The 27,175-nt window shown below is 41.8% G+C and overlaps 1 protein-coding gene across 1 annotated transcript; it reads left to right on the forward strand.

The window, feature by feature from the left end:
- The first annotated feature begins 1,255 nt into the window (after positions 1-1,255).
- POLR1B (RNA polymerase I subunit B) lies at positions 1,256-25,649 on the forward strand. Its single transcript, XM_020886010.2, has 15 exons — positions 1,256-1,515; positions 3,202-3,369; positions 4,179-4,325; positions 6,106-6,238; positions 7,083-7,219; positions 8,403-8,626; positions 9,323-9,494; positions 10,954-11,125; positions 12,248-12,529; positions 13,621-13,754; positions 16,246-16,416; positions 16,965-17,121; positions 22,280-22,476; positions 23,093-23,346; positions 24,238-25,649. The coding sequence occupies exons 1-15, from the start codon at positions 1,339-1,341 to the stop codon at positions 25,118-25,120; spliced, it is 3,408 nt and encodes a 1,135-aa protein (XP_020741669.2). The 5' UTR covers positions 1,256-1,338; the 3' UTR covers positions 25,121-25,649.
- The last annotated feature ends 1,526 nt before the right edge of the window (positions 25,650-27,175 follow it).

Consider the following 27,175-nt stretch of genomic DNA (forward strand, 5'->3'; position numbering starts at 1 on the left):
GTATTAGAGTTTCAGCTTCAGCATCAGTCCTTCCAATGAACACCCAGGACTGATCTCCTTGCAGTCCAAGGGACTCTCAAGAGTCTTCTCCAACACCACAGTTCAAAAGCATCAATTCTTCAGCGCTCAGCTTTCTTCACAGTTCAACTCTCACATCCATACATGACCACTGGAAAAACCACAGCCTTGGCTAGATGGACCTTTGTTAGCAAAGTAATGTCTCTGCTTTTTATATTTTTTTATTTTTTTAAATTTCTTTTGCTTTTTAATATACTATCTAGGTCTTAAGTCAAAACTTACCAGCGCGTACCCTTTAAATGGGGGTCGTTTATTGTGTGTCTGTTATACCGCAGTACACAATAGAGCCGTTAAACGCACATACACAGGAAAGATTAAGCTGAAAGACAGCTGCAGACAGTCTCCGATAAATCGTTTTCTGGGAAGATGAATGGATTATAGGATTTACAGAGACTCAAAGGATCCCACTGGAGGTCCAGTGGTTAAGAGTCTGCATTTCCACTGCAGGGGGCACAGGTTTGATCCCTGGTCAGGGAACTAAGATCCCGGATCCCTGGGTTGAGGAAAATCCCCTGGAGAAGGAATGGCAACCCATTCCAGTGTTCTTGCCCCGGAAATCCCATGGACAGAGGAGCCTAGCGGGCTAGAGTCCATGGGGTCGTAAAGAGTTGAACTTGACTTAGCGACTAAATAACTACAGGATCTTAGGGCTAGGACGCCCGCCTGCACACACGCCGCCGGCTCCCGCTCAAAACTCGAGTCTAGACGACGCGGAGAGGGGCTAATGCGGGGTGGACCACCGCTAGATGGTCCCAGTGGTGAACCTTCCTGACTTCACAGTTGGGTAGAGAGCAATCGGTTTGGTGCCCAACTGCTTTTTCCCTGAAGCCAGGACTCCGGTTGGCTGTCACCCTGAGAGTCTGCATCAGTATTGGATCGCAAAGTGGTCTAAGAAAGAAAAGGAAGTCTTTGAACACCACTCTCCGCCGGTCCTAAAGCGCAAATGAAAGATGGAGATTTCACACGCGGAATTGGCCGTGGAGCGGATTTCCGCTTTCTGAGTGGAGAGCGGAGATCTACACGGGTGGACGCCGGAAGAGAGGAGACGGAGCCGATCCGCCGCTCTCCGGCTCTGCAGGGTTTTGGACCGGCCCACTTGCTCCATAGTATTAGTTTCTAGTCGACCCTGTAAAATCGGAGGACCCAGGGCCGGCAGATCCAGAGGAACTACATTTCCCAGCAGGTCGTGGGTGCTGGGCGCCGGGCATTTTTTCCGGCGCGTGTGGAGCAGTCGCTGTCGCCCGGTGTGCAGGCAAACTCATGGATCCCGGCGGCCGGTGGCGAAACCTGCCCAGTGGGCCCAGCCTAAAGCACTTGACCGACCCCTCTTACGGGATCCCGCGGGAGCAGCAAAAGCCAGCGTTGCAGGAGCTGACGCGGGCGCATGTCGAGTCTTTCAACTACGCTGTGCGCGAGGGGCTCAGCCACGCGGTGCAGGTGAGCCCGGCGTCCTTCCAGGCGCTCCTCAATTCTGGGTTCTCCCGCGCCGCTAGCCCCTGCTACAGGCGGGTGGAGCAAAGGGGCCTGGCGGCGGATGGGATGCGGGGTGTGTGAGGCGCTGGAGAAGGAAGAGGGAGAGGTGAGTGAGGCTGGGGACCTGGAAGAGGGACGGGGAGATCCAGGAGACGGGGGAGTGGGGCACAGGCCCAGCGCCGGGCTATGTTGAGGAAGGTGCCAGTGAGGCATTAAAGCGAGATTCGGTGGGAAACCTTTGGTCCTCCTTAAGAGATTGCTAACATCATTAGGTAACATTTACTCCAAACTAAAGTGATTGGTCTAGAGGATGATGGTAGCAGGCTTCAGGTGAAAATAATGGGGTACGGTCTCATTTAGTAAGCATCCCAGTGTCTCCGGTCACTGGGCTCTGACAGTGAGGGAGAGGCAGACCTGTGTAAGAGACAGTTCTTGCTTGCGATCGTGTTTTGGGTGGAGGTGGTGGAGCTGTGATGGAGAAGGAAATTGCAACCCACTCCGGTATTCTTGCGTGGAGAATCCCAGGGACGGAGAAGCCTGGTGGGCTGCCGTCTACGGGGTCGCACAGAGTCGGACACGACTGAAGCGACTTAGGAGCAGCAGCAGGTGGAGCTGTGAAGGCAGTGAGTGCCAGTACTCTGGAGCAATGCTCTTGCCAAGGGGCTATGTAGGGTACTTCGGGGGCACAGAGGAAAGAGGTGCAGCTAACCCAGGGCAGGACCTCATGAATCCAAGAGAAAAGTGTGTTCCTTCCAGGGGAAGTATAGGAGCACAGCTCAGGGGTCTCTACTCTATGCTTTTGTTGGGTAGGGCTTGTTCTGCGGGAGGGGTAGAGAGAATCTTGAAAGCTGCGCCAGTCTCTGATGCTTGAACTCTCTTCTGCAAATAACGGGGGGGCCATCGAGGCTTCTTCGAAAATTAATACTGCTTCAGCCGTTTGCAAGAGATGAGATATTTTTGTCTGATGGGAAATAATTTCTATCATGCCTGAACTCATTGTATCATGTCTATGAGAAAAATTGTAAATCTGCTTATAAGTTAATTGACCCTGGGATTTATTAAAACAATGAAAAAGAGCCCAGCATTGAGATGATCAAGGAATGTTTGTGCTCAAATGGGTTCTGTGGTAGCTCAGAACCTGCAATGCAGGAGACCCAGGTTCAATCCCTGGGTCAGGAAGATCCCCTGGAGGAGGGAATGGCAACCCACTCCAGAATTCTTGAGGAAGAGCTTGACGGGACTACAATCCATGGGGTCTCAAAGAGTTGGACACTGCTTAGCAACTGAACAACAACATATGCACACAGAGGGTACAAAGTAAAAATGTGCAGCAGAGATAAATTAGGAGTTCGGGATTAACATATACACACTACTGAAGTCAGATACTTGGTTCAGAGAACAGCTTTGTCCCGTAAACAGCTGTATCCCTAGAACCTGTTATAGAATCCAACAGTCAGTAGACCAAAAGATCTTCTTAATGCTGTTTTAGGTAGTGAGGATATGAGTAGACCAGATGTAGTGTTGGCTCTTTTTAGATGTGTCGCATTAGCATGATAGCCATCAGTGCTTGTAGAACACTTGAGATTTGAAAGTCTTCGAGAGAAAGTGCCTTGAAAGTGCAAGCAATTGACTGTCTCAACTGTATTTCAGGCTGTCCCTCCCTTTGAATTTGCTTTCAAAGATGAGCGGATATCTCTCACCATCGTGGATGCCGTCATCAGTCCTCCAGCCGTTCCCAAAGGGAGCATCTGCAAAGAGCTCAACGTTTATCCAGCAGAGTGCCGAGGCCGGAGGAGCACCTACCGGGGAAAGCTGACAGTGAGTATGAGTGACAGCATGTGACTCACACTGTACATTTTTTTGAATAAGCCCAGTGCCTAATATGGTTTATACCAGAATTTGGCTTTCTCAGTGCTGTCATCCGAGAGATCCCATCTTTTAAACTTAAAGCATAGCATATATATGGAATTTAGAAAGATGGTAATGATAACCCTATATGCAAGACAGAAAAAGAGACACAGATGTATAGAACAGACTTTTGGACTCTATGGGAGAAGGCGAGGGTAGGATGATCTGAGAGAACAGCATTGAAACATGTATATTATCAAGTGTGAAACAGATCGCCAGTCCAGGTTGGATGCATGAAACAAGTGCTCGGGGCTGGTGCACTGGGATGACCCAGAGGGATGGGATGGGGAGGGAGGTGGGAGGGGGGTTCAGGATGGGGAACACATGTAAATCCATGGCTGATTCATGTCAATGTATGGCAAAAACCACTACAATATTGTAAAGTAATTAGCTTCCAACTAATAAAAAGAAATGGAAAAGAAAATAAACCTAAAGCATAAAATCATTTATTTTATGGTCCTCTGCCTTAATCTTTTAAAATAACTCATGTATTCTTTTTTTATATACTTTTTTTTTCAGTATTCTATTGTGGTTTATCACAGGATATTGAATATAGTTCCCTGTGCCATGGAGTAGGACCTTGTTGTTTATCCATTCTAAATGTACTAGTTTGCATCTCCCAGTCCATCCGTCTTGTCTCCCTCCCCTAGAACACTCATTTCCTACAGGTCTAGATAGTCCCCCTTTTTTTAACTTTTCTCTCTCTCGTGTTCATTTAGGCCGATATCAGCTGGTCGGTGAACGGGATCTCAAAAGGAGTCATTAAGCAGTTTCTGGGCTATGTCCCCATCATGGTGAAGTCCAGGCTCTGCAACTTACACAGCCTTCCTCCGAAAGCCCTCATTGAGCGCCACGAGGAAGCAGAGGTACCTGCGGGGGAGCCCGGCCCTGAGAGACCCGGCGACCGTAGAGAGGGCCGGAGCTGGGAGTGCGGGAGCAGAAAGCTTGTCAGCGAGTTCAGTTTTCTTTCTCTGCTTTAATTTCTAGATGGGTAACAAGGGCCTTGATGTCTTGTCTCTGCTCTATGTAGGCTTCCTAGCAAGTCTCAGATGAGACAGTGTATGAAAAAGAACACTCTGGGGGCTTCCCTGATGGTCCAGTGGTTAAGACTTCATGCTTCCACTTCAAGAGTGTGGATTCAATCCCTGGTGGGAGAGCTCAGTCCCACATGCTGTGTGGCATCAGCAAAAAAAAAGGAAAAAGAGGAGGAGCAAATGGCAACCCTCTCCAGTATTCTTGCCTGGGAAACCCCATGGCCAGGGGAGCCTGACCGGCTACAGTCCATGGCGTCACAGAGTTGGACATGTCTTAATGTTTAAATGACAACAAGATGGATTTGTCAGTTTCTGTTTTGTGAGTACTATAAGAAGCTAAATTCTTAAAAGCATTTGTGATTTGAAAAAAAAAAAAAGAACTCTCCAGTTAGAGAATATTGCTATTTGTGAGGGGTAATTGGTAGGTTTTTCCCTAATTTTCTGAATGATATATATTTAGAGATGTATTTGAATTTTTACAGCTCTCTCAACATTTTAACCCATAAGACTTGTCTAATATGTCTGCTTTACCTATAGTCGAAGTCTGTGGATGTATTAAATGCCTCATAAACCCTCCCTTCAGCATTTCCTTCAGCTCTGTTAGGTGGCTTGGGTTGAAGTAATCAAGATGTGCAGACTCTGCCTACAACAGGGAGACTGTATTATGTGGTGGGAAGAGGCCTTTGGTGGCAGATCTGGGCTTGACAGCCAGCTGTTCCACTTTCCCCTTGTGCACCTTTGGGAAGTTTAATCTCCCTGAGGTTCAGTTTTCTTTTTTGAAGATGGCATGTAGTTCTCCCGCGTGTGCTGACATAGAGCACCCAGCATGATATACCTGCTGTGTGTGTGTGTGTGTGCATGTACGCACATGCGGACTCAGTCGTGTCTGACTCTTGCAACCCCATGAACTGTAGCTCACCAGGCTTCTCTGTCTGTGGGATTTCCCAGGCAAGAATACTAGAGCAGGTTGCCATTTCCTCCTCCAGGGAATATTCCCAACCCAGGGATCAAACCCACATCTCTTACATCTTATGTCTCCTGCATTGTCAGGTGGATTCTTTACCAATGAGCCACCAGGGAAGCCCATGCTGAGTTCACAGTAGCTCCTATGTGATGTTATAGAAATGTTTTATTAACTGGAACTTATTAAAAATATTTTCCTATTTAGCTTATCTGAATTTCTGATTTCCAGAACTTTCATACGGTCAAAAGGTTTTAAACTTATTTGAGAAACCATACTTGTGTGGAAGCAAAACCATTACTGTTTTCAACTTTAGACTTTGGAGTAAATTGTTTTGGTTTTTAATGTCATTGAACGGTTTAATCATTTTAGGGATAAGAATGTGGCAGGTTATGTCCAACCTGTCTGGTTGAAGGAAGTACCATGATTTCCTTCCATACTTTTCTCCCAAGTCTCTACAGCCTTTTTAATGTGCCTGAGAAGATTTAATTAAGTCAGCAGTCTCCCAGGGACCCACAGTTCTTCTTGAGCAAGGGCACTTCTTGTGCACATCTGGTTAGGAATGAGGGTAATACTTGCCCTTGGTCAGTATCATATTTGCAGGTAGTTATATGTCTTTGTTTAAAAATTTTTAATTCATCTCTTTGGCAGGAAATGGGAGGCTATTTTATCATCAATGGCATTGAAAAAGTCATCCGAATGTTGATTATGCCTCGCAGAAATTTCCCCATTGCAATGGTAAGACCAAAGTGGAAAAGCAGAGGGCCTGGCTACACTCAGTATGGTAAGTTGCAGGGATTTTTGGAATGTTCTTTCAGAAATATTTAAGGTATTTTATTAAAAGTAGATGTTTCCACATAGAGTCTGATATTTTTCTCTCATATACATAATTTTTGGTTTGTCTTTCTGTCAAGCAATTCTGTGCTATAAATTCATAGTGGGACACCTACTTTCTACTGTGTTCAATTTTTTTTTCAAACTGAACAAACATTTTTTTTTTTTTTAAGAAATACTTTTATTTATTTATTCTTTATTGTGCTGGGTCTTCGTTGCTACACAGGCTTTTCTTTAGTTGCAGCAAGCGGGGGATCCTCTCCAGTTGCAGTGCATGAGGTTCTTATTTCAGTGACTTTGCACAGGCTCTTAGGGTGCCATGGGCTTCAGTAGTTACTGCATGTGGGCTCAATAGCTGTGGCTCACAGGCTTAGGTACTCTGTGGCATGTGGGATCTTTCCAGATCTCAGGGATCAAACCCATGTCTCCTGCATTGTCAGGTAGATTCTTTACCGCCATCAGGGAAGCCCCTGAACATGGGCTCTTATGTTATTGCTTATGATACTGAAGGCTGGCTGACTTGGCCAGAGGTGGGTCTGGACCTCTGAATTCTTCCGGTTCAGGGACCATGGCATTCGCCTTGGTCCCTGACTGATAGCAACCTGACCTCTGCTTGATCACTGTCCATGACAGGGCCTGGCTTCTCAAGATAGCATTTTGCAGTCTGGAGTCCTATAGTTAAACAGTTTATTCTTACAGCTGAGCTAAAAATCAGCCTCTAATGATAGCCGTGGCTACTATGCTTAATGGTGGTGTTGGGAGTTTCTGATCGTTTGCTCTGTTTGTGTCAACAGGAGTTTCAATGCACTGCGTGAGAGAGGAGCATTCCGCTGTCAACATGAACCTTCACTACTTGGAGAATGGCACGGTCATGCTCAACTTTATTTACCGGAAAGAACTGTTTTTTCTTCCTTTGGGATTTGCACTTAAGGTGTGACTTACTGAGAATACTTCTTTTGTTAGGAAGCGAATCGTTGGAAATGCAAAATGGATAGGTCATCATCAGCGTTCATGCTATGCTAATATCCACTGCTCCATAACAAGTTACCTCAAAATGCAGTGGTTGAAACATGACTAAATATTTCTCTCTCTATTTCTGTAGTCAGAAATTTGGAAGTAGCTCCTGACTTGGGCAGTTCTGGCCGGGGTCTCAGCAGGTTGCCATGAGATGTCAGTAAGGGCTGCTGTTTTTGTAGAAGCATTGCCTGGGGTTGCAGAATCCCCTTCTGAGGTCGATTGAGCATGGCTGGCAAGTCAGTGCAGGCTCTTGGCAGGAGGTTTCAGGTCCTCTTCACAGGCCTTTCCACGGGCTTCTTGAGGCATCTGTCTTCCCCAGAGAGTTCACCAGGAGAATGAGGCTGGAGCTGCAGTGCCCATCACGACCCAGCCTTGAGAGTCACATTTCAGCTTCTCTGCTATGCTCCCTTGGTCACACAGGCCAGCCCTCTTCAAGGCAGAGGAGACCAAGGTTGTGGGTACCAAGAGGGAAGGGTCATTGGGACATCTTGGTGTCTCCCATACAAGTGTGACCCTTATTTTGATGAGCTAACTTAGATTCAGCAATAGTAGAGGGCTTGATTTTTCTTGGGTTTTAAAAAGAAATAGGAGAGAACTATTACTAAATGATAAAGATGGTTAACAATTTTGAGAAGACAACTGTTTGCATATATATGGAATTTTGAAAGATGGCAATGATGACCCTATATGCGAGACAACAAAAGAGACACAGATATAAAGAACAGACTTTCGGATTCTGTGGGAGACGACAAGGGTGGGATGATTTGAGAGAATAGCATTGAAGTATGTATATTACCATATATGAAATAGATGACCAGTCCAAGTTTGATGCATGAAACAGGGCGCTCAAAGCCGGTGCACTGGGACAACCCAGAGGGATGGGATGGGGAGGGAGGTAGGAGTGGGGTTCGGGATGTGGGGGGACACATGTACACCCGTGACTAATTCATGTCAATGTATGGCAAAAACCACCACTGTATTGTAAAGTAATTAACCTCCAATTAAAATAAGTTAATTAATTTAATTTATTAAATAATAAAAATAATTTAATTAAACTTTTTTAAAAAAGAATCTTTTTTTCTTTCTTTCTTCTCTAGGCACTCGTCAGCTTTTCCGATTATCAGATTTTTCAGGAGCTCATCAAAGGAAAGGAGGATGACTCTTTCTTTAGGAACTCGGTTTCTCAGATGTTAAGGATCGTAATGGAAGAGGGATGTTCCACACAAAAACAGGTCCTTAACTATCTGGGGGAGCGCTTCAGAGTGAAACTCAGCCTTCCTGACTGGTACCCGAACGAACAAGCTGCAGAGTTTCTGTTCAAGTATGCGAAACTGTTTCTTGGGGTTGGAGGGTGTCTGTGGTTACGGGTATGGATATACTTGGGGCTGGTGAGTCATCTGGAAATCAGAATAGCCCTAGGGGTGGGATTCTGGTGTAGCGAGATAGGGGCAAACTTTGTTCCTGCAGCCATCCTCACCTTTCTCTTCCTGCTAGCTTCCTGCTTTATATTGTACTTTTAAGGTTTTATGTTGAATTAACTTCAGACTTCCAGCTCACCAGTTTATTAACATCTTTCTTACTTTTTCTGCAAATACGTCGTTTTTCTTTCTGCATTATCTGAAAGCTGCAGGCATCGTGTCCGTTTATTTCCCCAAGGCTAGGACTTTGTCTTCTGTATTCACTGTGTAATTGTTAAAGGAGCCCTGCTGTAGTCCTCCACTGAGCAATCTGTAGCCACAAGCCACATTCAGGGCCATTTCAGCTGAGAAACTGAGTCTTTCTTTTTTTAATTTAATTTTAATTGATTTAAATTTAAATAGCCACATATGGCCTATCCCTACAGTTCTAGATTTTGTGAGTCTGTTCCGTTCTTTTGCTAATGTTGCCAGCAAAAGTGAAAAGCAGTTTTTGGAAAATGACTGAAGACCTCTGGGGTAAATGTGGATTAGGGACCTTGGTTAGTAGGACATCGAATAGTATCAGTAGCTGGATTGTTTTACGTTTTCTCTTTCGGCAGCCAGTGTATCTGTATCCACCTGAAATCCAACACTGAGAAGTTCTATGTGCTTTGTCTCATGACCCGGAAGCTCTTTGCTTTAGCCAAAGGAGAGTGCATGGAGGAGAATCCTGACAGTTTAGTGAACCAGGAAGTTCTAACTCCTGGTCAGCTCTTCCTCATGTTTCTGAAGGTAAGTGCATGCTATTTCACCCTGGAGCATCGTTACCTCTTGTGGGATGGTGTGGCCATATTCAGCAGTATTGTTTCTTGCATGCTTATACTTTCTAGTTTGAGCATTTTTTGGTAGGGTTGTGGTTTTTTTTTTTTTCCTTCTACTTTTTGTTTGTTTAGCAGTAAGGGCAGAGAAGGCAGTGGCACCCCACTTTCACTTTTCACTTTCCTGCATTGGAGAAGGAAATGGCAACCCACTCCAGTGTTCTTGCCTGGAGAATCCCAGGGATGGGGGAGCCTGGTGGGCTGCTGTCTACGGGGTCGCAGAGTCGGACACGACTGAAGCGACTTAGCAGCAGCGCAGCAGTAAGGGACTTAATCAGAGGCCTTAGCTTATGGTAGGTTCAGGACTTTCTTTAGTATCTTTATAGATGCTAAATAAAAACTGTCAAATCTTGGTCATAACGTTAATGATGAAGTGTAAATGGCCAATATACTCACCTGTAGTCAGTCCCCATTATTCGCAGATTCTGTACTATTAAGTTCAACTACTCACTAACATTTATTTATAACCCAGCAATGTAAGTACTTGCGGCACACTCGTGTCATTTGCAGACATGCACAGAGTGCAGAAGAGTTAGTCTTCTGGGGCACGAGGCCCAGCTCAGTCCTGATGAGCAGTGAACAAGTGTCTCAGTGCCATGGTTTTCACATTTTTCTGCTTTTTTTGGTGATTTTGCTGTTTAAAATGGCCCCCATGCTCAGTGCGGAAGTCCCTTTCTGTGGTCCTAAGCTCGAGAAGGCTGCATTATGCCTGCCTAATAGAGAAGACACTTGTGTTAGACACACTTTGTGCAGGCATGAGTTATGATGCTGTTTGCTCTGAGCTCAGTGGTCAAGAATCAACAGTGTAAACTAAGATGTCTGTTCACAAACACAGAAAACAAGGTCATGTGTTGATCAGTTGACAAAGATGTTGTCAGTAAATGAAAACTCAACTGACATCTGACCCTGCATTTCCTCTGGGAGCAAGGGTTCTGTGCATTGTTCACAGAGACATTGTAGGACGTGATTACTGTAAATAATGAAAACTCTGAGTGTCTGTGTGTCTAGGGAGAGAATGTTATAATAATTTTATAAGAAAGTTGATTGGATAGTATTTTATATTTTTAATATCATCCCTAAAAATAATTTAATCTAAGAGATAACATAATGACAGGAAAGATGGAGAGGACTGAAGTAAAAATCTCCTGTTATCAATAATTAGGGCTCCCCAGGTGATGCAGTGGTAAAGAATGCGCCTGCCAATACAGGAGGTGCACGAGACATAGGTTTGATCTCTGGGTCGGGAAGATCCCCTGGAGCAGGAAGTGGCACCCACTCCAGTATTCTTGCCTGGAAAATTCCATGGACTGAGTAAATATGAAATTTGTGGTTAATTAAAACACCTAAAAATTAAACTGTTTTTCTTATTTCAGGAAAAATTGGAAGCTTGGTTAGTGTCTATTAAAATAGCTATAGACAAGAAGTCTCAGAAGACCAATGTGACCTTAAACAGTGAAAATTTGATGAAGATTTTTAGTCTGGGACTAGACCTTACAAAACCATTTGAATACCTTCTTGCTACTGGGAATCTACGTTCTAAAACAGGTGAAATTAAAGATATGGGCTTCATTTTGTTACAATTTTCAAATTATTTGCTTAATGTCAGTTTGTATATTACCATGAGAGAGATTTTTTTGTTTTGTTTTGTTTTGGTTTTTTGGCCACACCACATGACACCTGGGTTCTTAGTTCCCTGACCAGGGGTCAAACCTGTGCCCTCTGCAGTGGAAGCTCGGAGTCTTAACCCTGGACTGCCAGGGAAGTCCCGAGAGAGGTTCTTTTTAACAGTGAGCTGCTCACTCATTAAAGACCTATTTCAGGTTGTGAATTTTGACAGGTGTATGTTGGGTTGAAGGGCTTTAGACAGGTTGTCTGTATAGCTTAAATCTGACTTTAATGATCAAATGCATTTCTCGTGCCTCCTCCTAGAAAACTGGAGACAGCTTAGATCTCTGAGGAAGGGTTAACTAGGTGGTGGTCTGGGAGGGTTTTTAGACACACCCATCCCTCTAAACCAGTCTTATCAGAACAACCGGAAAACTTTACAAAGTGGTTATTGAAGGGCCAGAAATCGTTTTTGGTTTTTTTTTAAGGAGATGATACTGATGCAAATTCCTTAAGGGCTAACAAGTGCTTGTGTGTTATACAACTCTCTATCTTGGATGAATCCCGTTTAATTACTTGCTGTTTTGTTACTCATTTATGTTTTTCTGTAGAGATCATATGGAGAAGATGGGGAAACAGTCAAGGCTGATACAGTTTGAAATCTGGGGATTTTTACTGTATTTTTTTCTTTTGTAATCTCTTCCCCTCACCACAGCTGAGTAAACTTTATGGTAACCCACTCTGTGATCTCTAGTGTGGACTTCCCAGATGACTCAGTGATTAAGAACCTGCCTGCTGATGCCTGAGTCGGGAAGATCCCCTGAGAAGGAAATGGCAACCCACTTCAGTATTCTTACCTGGGAAATCTCATGGACAGAGGAGCTTGGCAGGCTACTGTCCATGGGGTCCCAAAGAGTTAGACACAACTTAGTGACTGAGCATGCATGATCTCGAATGTGTTCTGAGGTTTTATTATCTTTTCAGAGCCTCCAATAAAAATAGGCTCTTTCTTTTTTTTTTTTTCAGTTTATTCCATTTTTCAATGATGTCTGTTTTATTAAGGTCTTGGCTTCCTACAAGATTCTGGACTTTGCGTCGTGGCCGACAAGCTGAACTTCATACGCTATCTCTCCCATTTCCGCTGTGTGCACAGAGGGTCCGATTTTGCTAAAATGCGGACCACCACCGTGCGCAGGCTGCTGCCAGAGTCCTGGGGCTTCCTTTGTCCTGTGCACACCCCTGACGGGGAGCCCTGTGGTCTGATGAACCACCTAACTGCCATCTGTGAGGTTGTCACACAGTCTGTGTACACAGCATCTATTCCGGCTCTACTCTGCAACTTGGGTAGGTGGTGCGCAGCAGTCAGCAGCCTGTCTTGTTTGCTTGTGTGGGTTTTACAGGTGCAAAGCTATTAAGTTGTGCTTCTCTGGGGTTTGAGCAGAGAATTCATATAAGGGTGATGGTGTCATACTGTGGATAGCCTGTGCCATTCTGTAAAGCACCTGCTGTCTTCAGAGGGTGTTGACGGCTCATGGATGAGTGTTCTTTACTTAACTAGAGTAGATTCTTGTTATTTGCAGTACTTCTCTAAGTCACCACTAGCACTGAATTAGCAGACACTGAGTCATTGGTCCTGGGGAAGAAGAGGTTAGGTTCCTGCATACCTCTCCTGACAGCATTTTCAGATGGGTTGATAGCCTTGCTTTATGCATGTTTCTGTTTAAAGATGCCTTATTTAATATATATTGTTGATTCATTAATACTGAGCTTTCAGCTAACTACACTGTAACTATAAGCTCATCTAACATGTAGTTTTTTCATAAGGCTCAGCAGAGCCTTGTGCTTAGGGGACAGCACTTTGGCACTGTGCTTGAAGGACAGCAAAAGCACAAAGATGCAAAAAATACAAAAAATACAGCGCTGAACAGTGCAGAAAGGACCCTTGTTTGCAGTATGAGCTGAAACTGCATCCCCTTGTGTGACCTTAGCCAGAAACATGTTTCTGGTGACTCAAAAATTTTCACTAGATGTCCTCAAATGATGCGAGAAGCGCCACTAGTATTGATGCTGGGGTTACAGATACATTTTAGCAAGTTGGCAAATTTGTGATGTGTGAATAATGAGCAAATATAATTAGATTTTAGGGGAAAAGTTAATATGTTTACCTGGCTCAGAAACAAAAATATAAAAGGTATACAGAAAAAAGCCTCCTTTATACCCCTGTCCCCCTACTACTCTCCTCAAAGCCAGAGACCCTAGATCTGGGGGTCCTTGGTAAAAGACTTAAATGTTTCCTCAAGCAATATAAAAACATTCTGGTCTAGAGACAAGGTGACTAGATGTCTAGAAAGGTAAAGCTGTTGTTGAATCTGAAGGGAACTTTAAATGTTGGGAAAGCATCCTGATGAGATCATTCCATTTGTTCACTTCACCAGGGGTCACTCCAGTTGACGGAACTCCACATCGGCCGTACAGTGAGTGCTATCCTGTCCTGCTGGACGGCGTCATGATTGGCTGGGCCAGTAAGGAGATTGCCCCTGGCATTGCGGATTCTCTCCGACATTTTAAGGTGATCTTGAGTCTCTGTGAATTGTTTTGTCCCTCCATCTTAGGTTTTCATGTCTTTTCTAGTTGTTGAGGTAGCCCTAGGATATTATTGAGTGTCAAGGGGTTGGAAGTCAGAAGCTAATTCTGGAATTGCCCATATGGTCCTTCTGGTGGCAGCATCTTGCCTTACACTGACCTCATTGCTTAGGGTCAATGACAGGTATTTGAGCTACATGCTTTTTTTTTTTTTTTTTTTTGGTTTGTTTCATTGAAGCCCTAGTCTACTATTCTAACACATTTTTAACTTTTTTTTTTCTCTTTGTAATTACTAGTGGCAAATAGGGGATCTCAAAACATGGACTTATATTTCAAGTAATACTGAAGCTAATCAAGGTAGAAGTCATAACTGGTTGCCTTCTGTTTCTTGAAATACTTTTTTAAAAAGTCAAATAGAATAACATTCTTTGAATAACTAATCTTTAGAATTCTCTGTGGGAAAGAGTCTTTGTTGCTTAGATAATGGCCATGAGTTTGGCAGTAGGATGAATTTGTAGTTTATGCTCTGTCCTATTTAGTTGGGTTTTTTATTTGTTTTTCAGTTTTTTCATTGTTTTACTTTGATAGTTTTACACTGAAAGCATGTTTGAGCAGCATAGAGCTCACATATGCCCATTACCCAGATACAGCAGTTGCTATGTTTTCCCCCATGTGCTTTATCATTTGTATACTCTATAAATACTAGGTACATTTTATTTCCAAACCATTTGAAGGCAGTGTACAGACATGTCCACTTTTCCATGAAGATTTCAATGTATATTTTCTAAGAACAAGGATTTTCTCTTTATTAACCACAATGCACTTAAAAAAATCTCAGGTTGGTGAAGTCTGTAGCTGATACTCAGATTTTTTTTGTCTGGGACCCAGTCTAGAATCCCATGTTACATGTGGTTGGCATGTTTCTTCGATCTCCCTTAATCTAAGACAGTTCCTCAGCCTTTAATGTCTCACTTTTTTGTTTTTAAAGAGTATGGGCCAAATTGTGTACACTGTCTCTTGATGTATGTAGCTTTCTTATGATGAGACTCAGGATATCATTTCAGGAGGCACTTACTGTAGGCTGGGCTCCTGGCTGCTGCTGTTACCTGATCACTTTGAGATTGTGTTCTTTAGTCCCCACGCACGATTCTTTTGTGTGTATACCTCACCTATGGGAAAAAAAATTGTGAGATTTTTCTCCTTAGACATATTAAAAGTATTATATTCATTCCCTGACAAAGGTCATTCTTTAATAATAAAGATGAATAACCTTCCATTCCTGGAATAAATCCCAGTTGGTTATTATTTTAATACCTAATAAATACGGATACTTTCTCAATTTTATTTAAGATTTTTTAAAAAATCGACATTCACAGATTTCTGCTTGATAAAAAGTGTTAGAAAGTTTTCCTTGGTGTTCAGTGCTCTGAAGCAGTTTGTGCAGCAGTGAGTCCTCTGGTCTTAGATCTTCTAGAATTCACCTGTGAGGCCATCTAGCTCTAGTGCGCTCTTTGGGGCAGCTCCTTGATACCTTTATGTCTAATACAGAAGTTGGTCTTGAAGCTTTCTACTCTGCTGAGGCCTGTTCTGGTCACCTGCATTTTATCTGTTTCATCTTGGTTTCAGAGATATGCAAAGCAGGTTTATGGGTTTTAAAATTTTGTTTCCATGCTTTTCCCCCCTTTGCCTTTTTTTACTCAGTATATTCATAACCTTGCTTTCCCCGCAAGGAAAAAGAATACCCATCCCCTTCTCAATTACATCAAAAGAACTAAAAATGTTTTATTACTTTGAACCTTTTTCTGTACTCTGCTTCTTTAATTTAAGATTTTATCTTTGATTTCTTGTACTTTGTTGTTTTACCTTTTGGGCTAAGAATTCATTTATTTTTATTCTTTCATTTTGTTAATAATATATTTAACTGTAAATATATAAGTTCTACTTATATATTTAAGTATTATATATACTTAAATATATGTTATACTTATTGCCATAAGTTCTACTGTACAGATTTCATTTTTTTTCCACATTTCTATGATTTTAGTATTTCTCCTTTCACCCAAGTTTCATAGAAGATTTTTTTGTTTGTTTTTTAATTGCCAAGTGGAAGGGCTTTTTCATTGAATACATTTTAAAATAACACAGGTGATCTTATATTTTAGACATCAGCCAATAGAATTTCACTTACTATGTTTACCCACACATTCTTGGTTTACCTTTTGCTCAGTCTCAGTTGTTACTAGTTTCCCTGATAGTGAGATTGAGTCCCCAAGAGAGTAGGGCTTTTGCCAGCTGTCAATGTGGGGTGAATAGCCATCTGTGGGAGGCTGAGGCTGGCAGGGTACTAGGTGTGTTACCTGCAAAACTTGCAAGATATTGCTTTTCATGTTAGATCTCCTCCACTGTACCCACCTCCTAGGTGGCAGGGGGATAGACGTCACTTATTCTTCACTGAACTCTCTTTTTACTGGAAACAGGTGTTGAGAGAAAAAAAAATCCCTCCCTGGATGGAGGTGGCCCTGATCCCCATGACAGGAAAACCAAGTCTATACCCAGGATTGTATCTTTTTACCACTCCTTGTCGACTGGTGCGGCCAGTGCAGAACTTGGAACTGGGCAAAGAAGAACTGATTGGAACTATGGAACAGGTACATAGACCCCTGTGATTATATAATATGCAATTTTCAGAGACTCAATAACTGTTAAAGTATTACAGTTATCATGACAGGCATTTGAAAGAAAGTCACAATTTATTTTTGCTTCCTCTGTGATCAACATGAAGCAGTTTTCATGCTCATCAAACCTGAGAGGGTTGGTGGTCACCTTAGCTATCTTTCCCACCCCACTCAGCTCCCCAAGTTTCTTTGCACCCGGCTCTGCCTTGGGTGGTGAGACTGGAACATTCCACTAAAATCACTCACAATCTTTGCTTACATCTCTGTAGTTGCAAAACTCTAGACTTTGTGCTACTTATAAAAAATTTTTCCTCCTTCCTATCTCCCTTCATAGCTGGACCAGGGTAGATTTAGAATGAAATGTTTAAGACGTGTTATTTCTTACTGTGCATCCCTTCAGTGTTCATGATACTGGGTGGGTGGGAAGGTTTTCTTAAACTGTGATCAGTAGTAAGAGTTAATACGTGTTAGCAGTCACAGTTACCTTGTGCCTTGAACTTCCTGGTCCTTCCTCTTTCCAGCTCTTCATGAATGTTGCCATCTTCGAGGATGAGGTTCTGGCCGGAGTCACCACGCACCAGGAGCTCTTCCCTCACAGCCTGCTGAGTGTGATCGCCAACTTCATCCCTTTCTCAGATCACAACCAGAGCCCGAGAAACATGTACCAGTGCCAGATGGGTAAGACGGAGCACAGAGTGGTGGTGGTCACAAAAGAAAATGGACTGCAGTTTTTAACACTGAGATAAACATAACTTCAAACTCAGAGAAAAGCTAAAAGTTATAAGAATTGTACAAAGAACTTCCATAGACCCTTTACCTAGATTTTGCCTCACTAGCACTGCTTCCTATTGGAAAGTGAGCTGCTTCTTTACCCCCTGAACATCCTGCTATGTATTTCCTAACAACAGGGTGGTCTACTTACATAGTTCAGTTCAGTTGCTCAGTCGTGTCCGACTCTGCGACCCCATGAACCAGCACGCCAGGCCTCCCTGTCCATCACCAACTCCCAGAGTCCAACCAAACCCATGTCCATTGTGTCGGTGATGCCATCCAACTATCCTTCCAAGGAGTAAGCGTCTTTTAATTTCATGGCTGCAATCACCATCTACAATGATTTTGGAGCCCCCCAAAATAAAATCAGCCACTGTTTCCACTGTTTCCCCATCTATTTGCCATGAAGTGATGGGACTGGATGCCATGATCTTAGTTTTCTGAATGTTGAGCTTTAAGCCAACTTTTTCACTCTCTTCTTTCAGTTTCATCAAGAGGCTCTTTAGTTCTTCTTCACTTTCTTCCATAAGGGTGGTGTCATCTGCATTTCTGAGATTATTGACATTTCTCCCGGCAATCTTGATTCCAGCTTGTGCTTCCTCCAACCCAGCATTTCTTATGATGTTCTCTGCATATAAGTTAAATAAGCAGGGTGACAATATACAGCCTTGACATACTCCTTTTCCTATTTGGAACCAGTCTATTTTTCCATGTCTGGTTCTAACTGTTGCTTCCTGACCTGTATAGAGGTTTCTCAAGAGGCAGATCAGGTGGTCTGGTATTCCCATCTCTTTCAGAATTTTCCAGTTTGTTGTGATCCACACAGTCAAAGCCTTTGGCGTAGTCAATAAAGCAGAAATAGATGTTTTTCTGGAACTCTCTTGCTTTTTTAATGATCCAGCGGATGTTGGCAATTTAATCTCTGGTTCCTCAGCCTTTTCTAAAACCAGCTTGAACATCTGGAAGTTCACGGTTCACATACTGCTGAAGCCTGGCTTGGAGAATTTTGAGCATTACTTTACTAGCATATGAGATGAGTGCAATTGTGTGGTAGTTTGAGCATTCTTTGGCATTACCTTTCTTAGGGATTGGATGAAAACTGACCTTTTCCAGTCCTGTGGCCACTGCTGAGTTTCCCAAATTTGCTGACATATTGAATGTAGCACTTTCACAGCATCATCTTTTAGAATTTGAAATAACTCAACTGGAATTCCATCACCTCCACTAGTTTTGTTCATAGTGATGCTTCCTGACTTCACATTCCAGGATGTCCGGCTCTAGGTGAGTGTGAGTGATCACATCTTCGTGATTATCTGGGTCGTGAAGATCTTTTTTGTACAGTTCTTCTGTGTATTCTTGCCACCTCTTCTTAATATCTTCTGCTTGTGTTAGGTCCATACCATTTCTGGCCTTTATTGAGCCCATCTTTGCATGAAATATTCCCTTGGTATCTCTAATTTTCTTGAAGAGATCTCTAGTCCTTCCCATTCTGTTGTTTTCCTCTATTTCTTTGCATTGATCGCTGAGGAAGGCTTTCTTATCTCTCCTTGCTATTCTTTGGAACTCTGCATTCAAATGGGTTTATCTTTCCTTTTCTCCTTTGCTTTTGGCTTCTCTTCTTTTCACAGCTATTTGTAAGGCCTCCTCAGACAACCATTTTGCTGTTTTGCACTTCTTTTTCTTGGGGATGGTCTTGCTCCCCGTCTCCTGTACAGTGTCACGAACCTCCATCCATAGTTCATCTATATACTCTATCAGATCTAGTCCCTTAAATCTATACCTTCTACTGTATAGTCATAAGGGATTTAATTTAGGTCATACCTGAATGGTCTAGTGGTTTTCACCACTTTCTTCAATTTCAGTCTGAATTTGGCAATAAGGAGTTCATGATCTAAGCCACAGTCCACTCCCGGTCTTGTTTTTGCTGACTGTATAGAGCTTCTCCATTTTTGGCTGCAAAGAGTATGATCAGTCCGATTTTGGTGTTGACCATTGGTGATGTCCATGTGCAGCATCTTCTGTGTTGTTGGAAGAGGGTGTTTGCTATGACCAGTGCATTCTCTTGGCAGAACTCTGTTAACCTTTGCCCTGCTTCATTCTGTACTCCAAGGCCAAATTTGCCAGTTATTCCAGGTGTTTCTTGACTTCCTACTTTTGCATTCCAGTCCCCTATAATGAAAAGGACATCTTTTTTGGGTGTTAGTTCTCAAAGGTCTTGTAGGTCTTCATAGAACTGTTCAACTTCAGCTTCTTCAGCGTTACTGGTTGGGGCATAGACTTGGATTACCATGATTACTTACATAACCAAGGACAATTACTAAAATTGGGAAACTTAACAATAATATTATTATATTATTTTATAGCATAATAAAGCTTGTGGAAATTTTTCCCTGGGTAGCACCATGTTGTATTCAGTTCTCTTGTCTCTTTAGTTCTTTAAGTTAGATCTTTAGCCTTAACTGTCTGTCTTACCTTATTTTTAAGAAAAAGATAAATTTATTTTGTAGAATGTCCATCAGTTTGGTTTTGCCTGAGGTCCTGTGATTAGATTTGTTAAGAGTACAAACCGTGTGGTCACCCGTCATTATCATCTCTAGTGCTTTCATTTGTGCCTGGTGATTCAGGTTTTCATGGAGTGTCATTTCAGCCTGAACAACTTCTCTTTAACATTTTTTGTAGCTGCAGGCTGCTGGCTGCAGATTCTCTTAGTTTTCATTTCTGAGGATGTGTTTATTTCATCTTCACTTGCAGAGACGGGATATATAATTCTGATTTGACAGATCTTTGGGGTTCCCCCCACCCCCAGCACTTAAAAGATGTTGTTATGCTCTGTTTGATCTTTGTCATTTCTAATTAGAAGTCAGTGGTTATGTGTATTATTGTTTGCTTGATTATATGTTATTTATTTTTCTTCTGTCCTCAAGATTTTCCCATTATTTTTGGTATGTAAGCTGACTGACTGTGATATGCCTAAATATGTTGCTGTTTGTATTTATCTTGCTTGGAGTTTGCTGATCTTCCTAAACCTGTTTTAAAAAATTAAGTCAAATCTGTAAGATATTCTGTCATTATTTCTAGAAATACTGTTTCTGTCTCATGTCCTGAGATGTCTGTTATGCATCATATATGTTAAGCCTTTTAACACATTATTGACCGGAGGACTTTTGCAGAAACTAAGGCGTGTGGCCAATGATTTGTTATGTAAGTTAATATTGAAATGTCTCTGGTAAATAACATTTGGGTAACAAAAGACATACTAATATGTCTCCAGTCAATAAGTTGTTAATATTGTCCCATAAGTCGTTGAATTTCTGTTCTCTTTTTCCATCTTTTTTCTTTCTTTCTCCTTCATATTGGGTCATTTTATTGATTTGTCATATTCACTGACTTTTCTGTCATTACTGAATTTTTATTTCAGATACTTAAATTTTTTAGCCTAGAGCTTCCATTTGTTTCATTTTTATAGTTCCTATTTTATCTGAGATTCTCATCTCCATTTATTGTGGAAGTATTTTCCATTACATTTTGAGCACAGTTGTAACAGATATTTTAAAGTCATTACCTGCCAATTCCAACATTTGGATCGTCTCAGGATCAGTCTCCACTGATTACATCTTTCTTGAGTCTAGGTCATGTTTTCCTGTTTCTCTGCATGGCTAGTAATACTGGATTGTATTGTAGATGGAAAATATGTGGTAAAGACTGGGATTCCGTGGTGGTCCAATGGTTAGGACCCAGTGCCTTCACTTCTGGGGCCCAGGTTCAATCCCTAGGTGAAGAACTAAGACCCTGCAAGCCGTGTAGTCAAAGGAAAACAAAAAGTGGATTCTATTCTGTTCCTCTGGAGAGGGCTGGTTTTTAGATTTCTGGAAGCAAGCTTCCAGTGGTTGAAATGTGCTCTTTAGCCTAGCCTTAGCTGGACTGTTTATGTCTGTCCCACCCTACATAGTTCTGGAGTCCACCAAAGATTTGGACTGCTGTTCTGACTGGGCCATCAGACAAAACATAAAAAACAAAACATTCAAAACTGAGAAAACTGGAAGTTCACTCATCGCAGTTCCTTTTGTCCAAGTGTTAATCCCTCTCTAGTTTGTAACTACTTGTGGTTACATTCCAGGGCTTCCCTGGTGGCTCAGAGGTTAAAGTGTCTGCCTGCAATGTGGGAGACCCGGGTTCGATCCCTGGGTCGGGAAGATTCCCCTGGAGAAGGAAATGGCAACCCACTCCAGTATTCTTGCCTGGAGAATCCCATGGATGGAGGAGCCTGGTAGGCTCCAGTCCACGGGGTTGCAAAGAGTCAGACTCCACTGAGCGACATTACATTCCATTGCTTTCAGCTAGTATGTGTATGTATGTAATTGGCTTTCATTTTTCTTCTGGATCTTTTACTTATACATGTTGAGAGTGACATTGTAGGAGTAGCCCTCTCTTACTGGAAGCTGCAAATCTCCTTTTCTGTTTTTTAAAAGTTCCCCTATTATATATTTATCTATTTTAGTTTTTAAAGTCATTTTGTTTTGAATTGATTCTCTGTACTGTAAGGAACTACAAAAAAGAAACTTATCTATCCCGTACCTGACTACCCAGTTAACAAATGCTGACATTTTGCTCCGTATGTGTGTGTGGGTAGGTGGATGTCTGTGCAATAAAGTAATCTAATTATATAATAGTTACTATCACCCCTCTCCCACCAGTAGTAGTAATATCCCGTAGTTTTGTATGTATCCTTTAAATTCTTTTTATGCTTTTTTACATTACACATTTCCATAAACTAGTTCTAGAACTGTTCAGATTGTATGGCAAATGTACATGAATGTACTAGGATATCCTAGTAAATGTCATTCCCTACTTTTTCTCACTCAGCATTGTTTTCATGGTTGGGTCATGTTCATACACATTTGTCTACTTCACTTTGACACCAGGTATTAGTCTATAGTAAACATAACCAGCATGACTTACTCATTTATTCATACCCTTACGATGAATGTTTAGTTTCCAGTTTTATATGTTATCTTTAACATCAAGGGGGAAAAAAACAAAATGTTAATTTTTTTTCCCTTTGTAGGTAAGCAGACCATGGGCTTTCCACTTCTTACTTTTCAAGATCGATCAGATAATAAGCTGTATCGTCTTCAGACTCCACAGAGCCCTTTAGTAAGACCATACATGTATGATTATTATGACATGGATAACTATCCAATTGGAACAAATGCCATTGTTGCTGTTATCTCTTACACTGGCTACGATATGGAAGATGCCATGGTAAGTGCTGCCAAGAGATGTACTTCCACCCTTTCTCATTTTTAACTTCTCTGTTTACTGTCAGATCACTGAAGAAGTATTTCTTATGTGCCCGAGCACTTAGTATTTGGTGTATGAATGTTCTATTAATTAGTGCCTGGTCTAAGTTAAAAGTGACAAGGGGACTTTCCTGGCGGTTCATTGGTTAAGACTCCGTCCTCCCAGTGGTGAGGGCACAGGTTCCATCCCTGGTTGGGGACCTAAGATCCCATATGATGCTCAGCAAGGCCTCCCACCCTGCAAAAAAGTGACAAGCTTTGATATTTCATATGCATATAGCCTGCATATTTGAGTGCACAGTACAAGTAGATGTCAAATGAATGTAAAGTAGTCTTAGAAAGATCTACTTTTTATATTTATGCATGATTGGGTTCTAAGCCATTTATATGTGTCTGAATTTTAATAGTTAGCTTAGGTGATTTGGGAGATGTGGAGTTTTAAAATCAAATGCCAAAAATAAATAAATAAATAAATAAAATGCCAGTTATCCTAAACCAGTTATAATGATAACCAGCTTCATTTTGAAAGCCCTTACTTGGCCTCAGTCTGTTAAATTAATGATCCTCTGACTTCACAGATTGTGAATAAGGCCTCTTGGGAACGAGGCTTTGCCCATGGGAGTGTCTACAAGTCTGAATTCATAGATCTGTCTGAAAAAATTAAACAAGGAGATGATAGTCTGGTCTTTGGAGTCAAACCTGGAGACCCACGGGTTCTGCAGAAGTTGGATGATGATGGATTGCCATTTATTGGAGCACAACTGAAGTATGGAGATCCATATTACAGCTACCTAAACCTCAACACCGGGGAAAGCTTTGTGATGTACTATAAGTAAGTTTGCATACCCGGGGCTATTTCTTATGGACTATTTCTCAGTGAAATCTCTGGAAGTCAGTGAATGTTGTTTTTCAACAGGAGAATTTTTGGAGTAAATAAAAGGGGTAGCTTAGTTATTAACTGAATGGACATTTCTTATATGAGATGAAGTTCTGTGGTCTGTTGTACTGCCTTTGTTTTCCTACTTTTCTTGTCAGTCTGTTACATCTGATGAGTTATCTGTGATTTATTTTACAACTGTTATTATTCAAACTTGATCATCTCTCTCAGACATGTTGTTAATAATGTGTCTTAGCTAAAAAGTTGAATTCATTATCCCTCTTACTAAAACTGGATTTTTTAGGTCTTAGCTGCCTTTCTTGGTACTGTTCTTTCAGACAATCACAGTTCTGTAGTGAATATAATCAATAGCCCTGTCCATAAGTATTTTTAGGGATACCAGCTCTATTTGTAGTGAAGAATAGAAGTAAGAATGATTTTTGCAAATATCCATGTGAAGCACTAAATATTAATATATCAATAAAAGTATCTCTGGACATTTATTTATTAAACAACAGAAATTTATTTTCTCACAGTTGTGAAGGGTCAGAGTCCCAGATCAAGGTGAAGGCAGGTTTGGTTTCCCAAGGCCTCTTAGCTTGCAAGTGGCCGCCTTCTTCTTGTCCGCACATGGTATTTTTTCCTGTGCACGTGTGCCTCTCTTGTCTCTCCTTGTATCCAAATTTCCTCTTCTTACTTGCATTCGGGAGGGACCAGCCTAATGGCCTCATTATTAACTTCTATTATCTTTTTAAAGCCCCAGTGTCCAAAACAGTCACATTCTAAGGCACCCTCTATTCATTTTAACAAATATTTTGACATTCTGTCCGGTTTACTTTTTCCTAGGAGTAAAGAAAACTGTGTTGTGGATAACATCAAAGTGTGCAGCAATGATACCGGAAATGGCAAGTTCAAGTGTGTGTGCATCACGATGCGAGTCCCCCGGAACCCAACAATTGGGGATAAGTTCGCCAGTCGTCACGGGCAGAAGGGCATCTTGAGTAGGCTGTGGCCAGTGGAGGACATGCCATTCACCGAGAGCGGGATGGTCCCTGACATTCTGTTCAACCCCCATGGTTTTCCATCTCGCATGACCATAGGCATGCTGATCGAGAGCATGGCTGGCAAGTCCGCAGCTCTGCACGGGCTCTGCCACGACGCGACCCCTTTCACCTTCTCAGAGGAGAACTCAGCCCTGGAATACTTTGGCGAGATGCTGAAGGCCGCTGGCTACAACTACTATGGCACCGAGAGGTTGTACAGCGGCATTAGTGGGCTGGAGCTAGAAGCAGACATCTTCATAGGCGTGGTGTATTACCAGCGTTTACGCCACATGGTCTCCGACAAATTCCAAGTGAGGACCACAGGAGCCCGAGACAAAGTCACTAACCAGCCTTTAGGGGGGAGAAACGTCCAGGGTGGAATCCGTTTCGGGGAGATGGAGCGGGACGCCCTTTTAGCTCATGGTACATCTTTTCTCCTCCACGACCGCCTCTTCAACTGCTCGGATCGGTCAGTGGCCCACGTGTGCGTGAAGTGTGGCAGTCTGCTGTCCCCGCTGTTGGAGAAGCCGCCCCCATCGTGGTCCGCCCTGCGCAACAGGAAGTACAGCTGTGCCCTGTGTAACCGCAGTGACACCATCGACACCATCTCCGTGCCTTACGTCTTTCGGTATTTTGTAGCTGAACTGGCAGCTATGAACATCAAAGTGAAGCTGGACATCGTTTAACCTGACGCAGGTCTTTTGGGTCAAGACCGCTATCAGATTAAAACAAGATGTCGTTCTGGTGAGGCTATTAATAGTTATTACTCTGGAGTTTTTCATGGTTGTCAGAGCTCTCAATCAAGACCTGGCCACTCAGAAGGCAGACTTTCTCAGTTGCTCTAGTATAACTACTGAAGGTGACTTTCAGTATGTTTATTCTTTAAAAATCATATGCTGACAAATAAAAGGATATTCAGGGGAAGGTGTTTAACCCCAGGTTCTCTGCATCCTGCTTTCAGCAGGCAGTGACTGTCAAAATATCTATCTGTCCATGTAGAGCAGAGCAGTTCAATATAAACACAGTGTAAGCATCTATGTAATTTTATATTTTCTTACATTAAAAAATAGAAGGTAGAAATTTTTAACAGCTTTATTGAAGTGTATATTTACACAAAATGCACGTTTAATGTATATAATTAAGTGGGTTTGAACATAAGCACACACCTGTGAATGATCACAACAGTCATGGTAATAAACATCACCTCCAAGTTTCCTTGTGCCCCTTTGGGTTGTTTTTGGTGTTTTTATGGTAAGAACACAGAACCTGACATCTATGCTCTGGACTATGGATAGAACACAAATTAATATATCTCTCCATAAAAAGCTATTCAAAAGATTAATGTGTGTCTCCAGAAACTGGGTCTTTGTATAACAAAAAAACAATGTCTTTATTGAAAGTAAAAGTTGCTCAGTCATGTCCGACTCTTTGTGGAATTCTCCAGGACAGAATACAGGAGTGGGTAACCTTTCCCTTCTCCAGGGAATCTTCCCAACCCAGGGATTGAACCCACGTTTCCAGCATTGCAGGCGGATTCTTTACCAACTGAGTTATCAGGGAAGCCTGTCTTTACTGAAGGAGTGATAAAATTGAATCTGTATATAACATGTCTACGAGTGAATGGTTGCCAAAACACATAAAAAGGTATAACTAAAAATTGAATTTTATACTTACGTGACTATAACAAAAATATATCTAAAAGAGCTATAATCAACACGGAATGATATGAAATATATTAACATCTATGAATGGACAGTTTATATAAAACAATTTACTGAGGAAATATCTGAATGCAAGAATGATTAGTATCTCTTGGAATAAACTACTGTAGAGTGGGAACAGCTATACACACCCAACTCAGCTATATGCTATGTTATCTATAGTTATAAAAGGAAAATAGAATATAGAACAAAATATTTCAACATAAGAGAAATTTCTATATACATACTTGAATATATCTTTTATATCTCCATGAATGGTTTGTCAATCTAAATGAGTGTATCTACTAAAAGGAAGGATTTATACACAAAAGTGAGTGATAGAAAATATGTCTAAGTGGCATGTTGGTAGAAAACAAAAAAGGTGTCAGGAATTCCCTAATGGTTCATGCGTTAGGACCCCGTGCTTTCACTGCAAGAAGCCTGGGTTCAATCCCTGGTCAGGGGACTAAGGTCCCACAAAAAGTGCAGCCAAAAAGAAAAAAAGAAACTGTCTACTGAAAGGAAACATCTATATAACACACACTATGAATCTGGAATAAAATGTGGCTAAAATGGAAATGAATATATCTACTCAGGAGTATAGCTGAATGATTGCTTACTTATCTCTGAATTGAATGTTGGTGTAATGACAAGTGTATCTAATCAGAATGAGTGATGTGTTTGTATCGATGAATGAAGTGTTTGTGAACACAAGTCATGTATCTGGAGTATTAGAATACAAGTAACTGTCCCTATTAATAGGAAGATTTAGAAACAAGACTGAAAGGTTTCTTCCCTATGAATGGGTTGCTGGGTGTCTGCGGAAACAAGCTGCCACATTGAATGATGTTTTATGTCTCTATGAGTGGAGTGTTGGTGAACCCAAATGAATATATCTACTCAGATAAGAAGGTATACACAAGGTCTATGTGTGTGTGAGAAACTCATGTGTAAATATATATATAAATATATAATCTCAATTAATGAACAAGCCAAAATTACTTAAAGGAAAAATATATTCAAAAGATTAATTATATGTTA

Source organism: Odocoileus virginianus, chromosome 2, assembly GCF_023699985.2.
Source record: "Odocoileus virginianus isolate 20LAN1187 ecotype Illinois chromosome 2, Ovbor_1.2, whole genome shotgun sequence".
In the NCBI taxonomy this organism is placed as follows: Eukaryota; Metazoa; Chordata; class Mammalia; order Artiodactyla; family Cervidae; genus Odocoileus; species Odocoileus virginianus.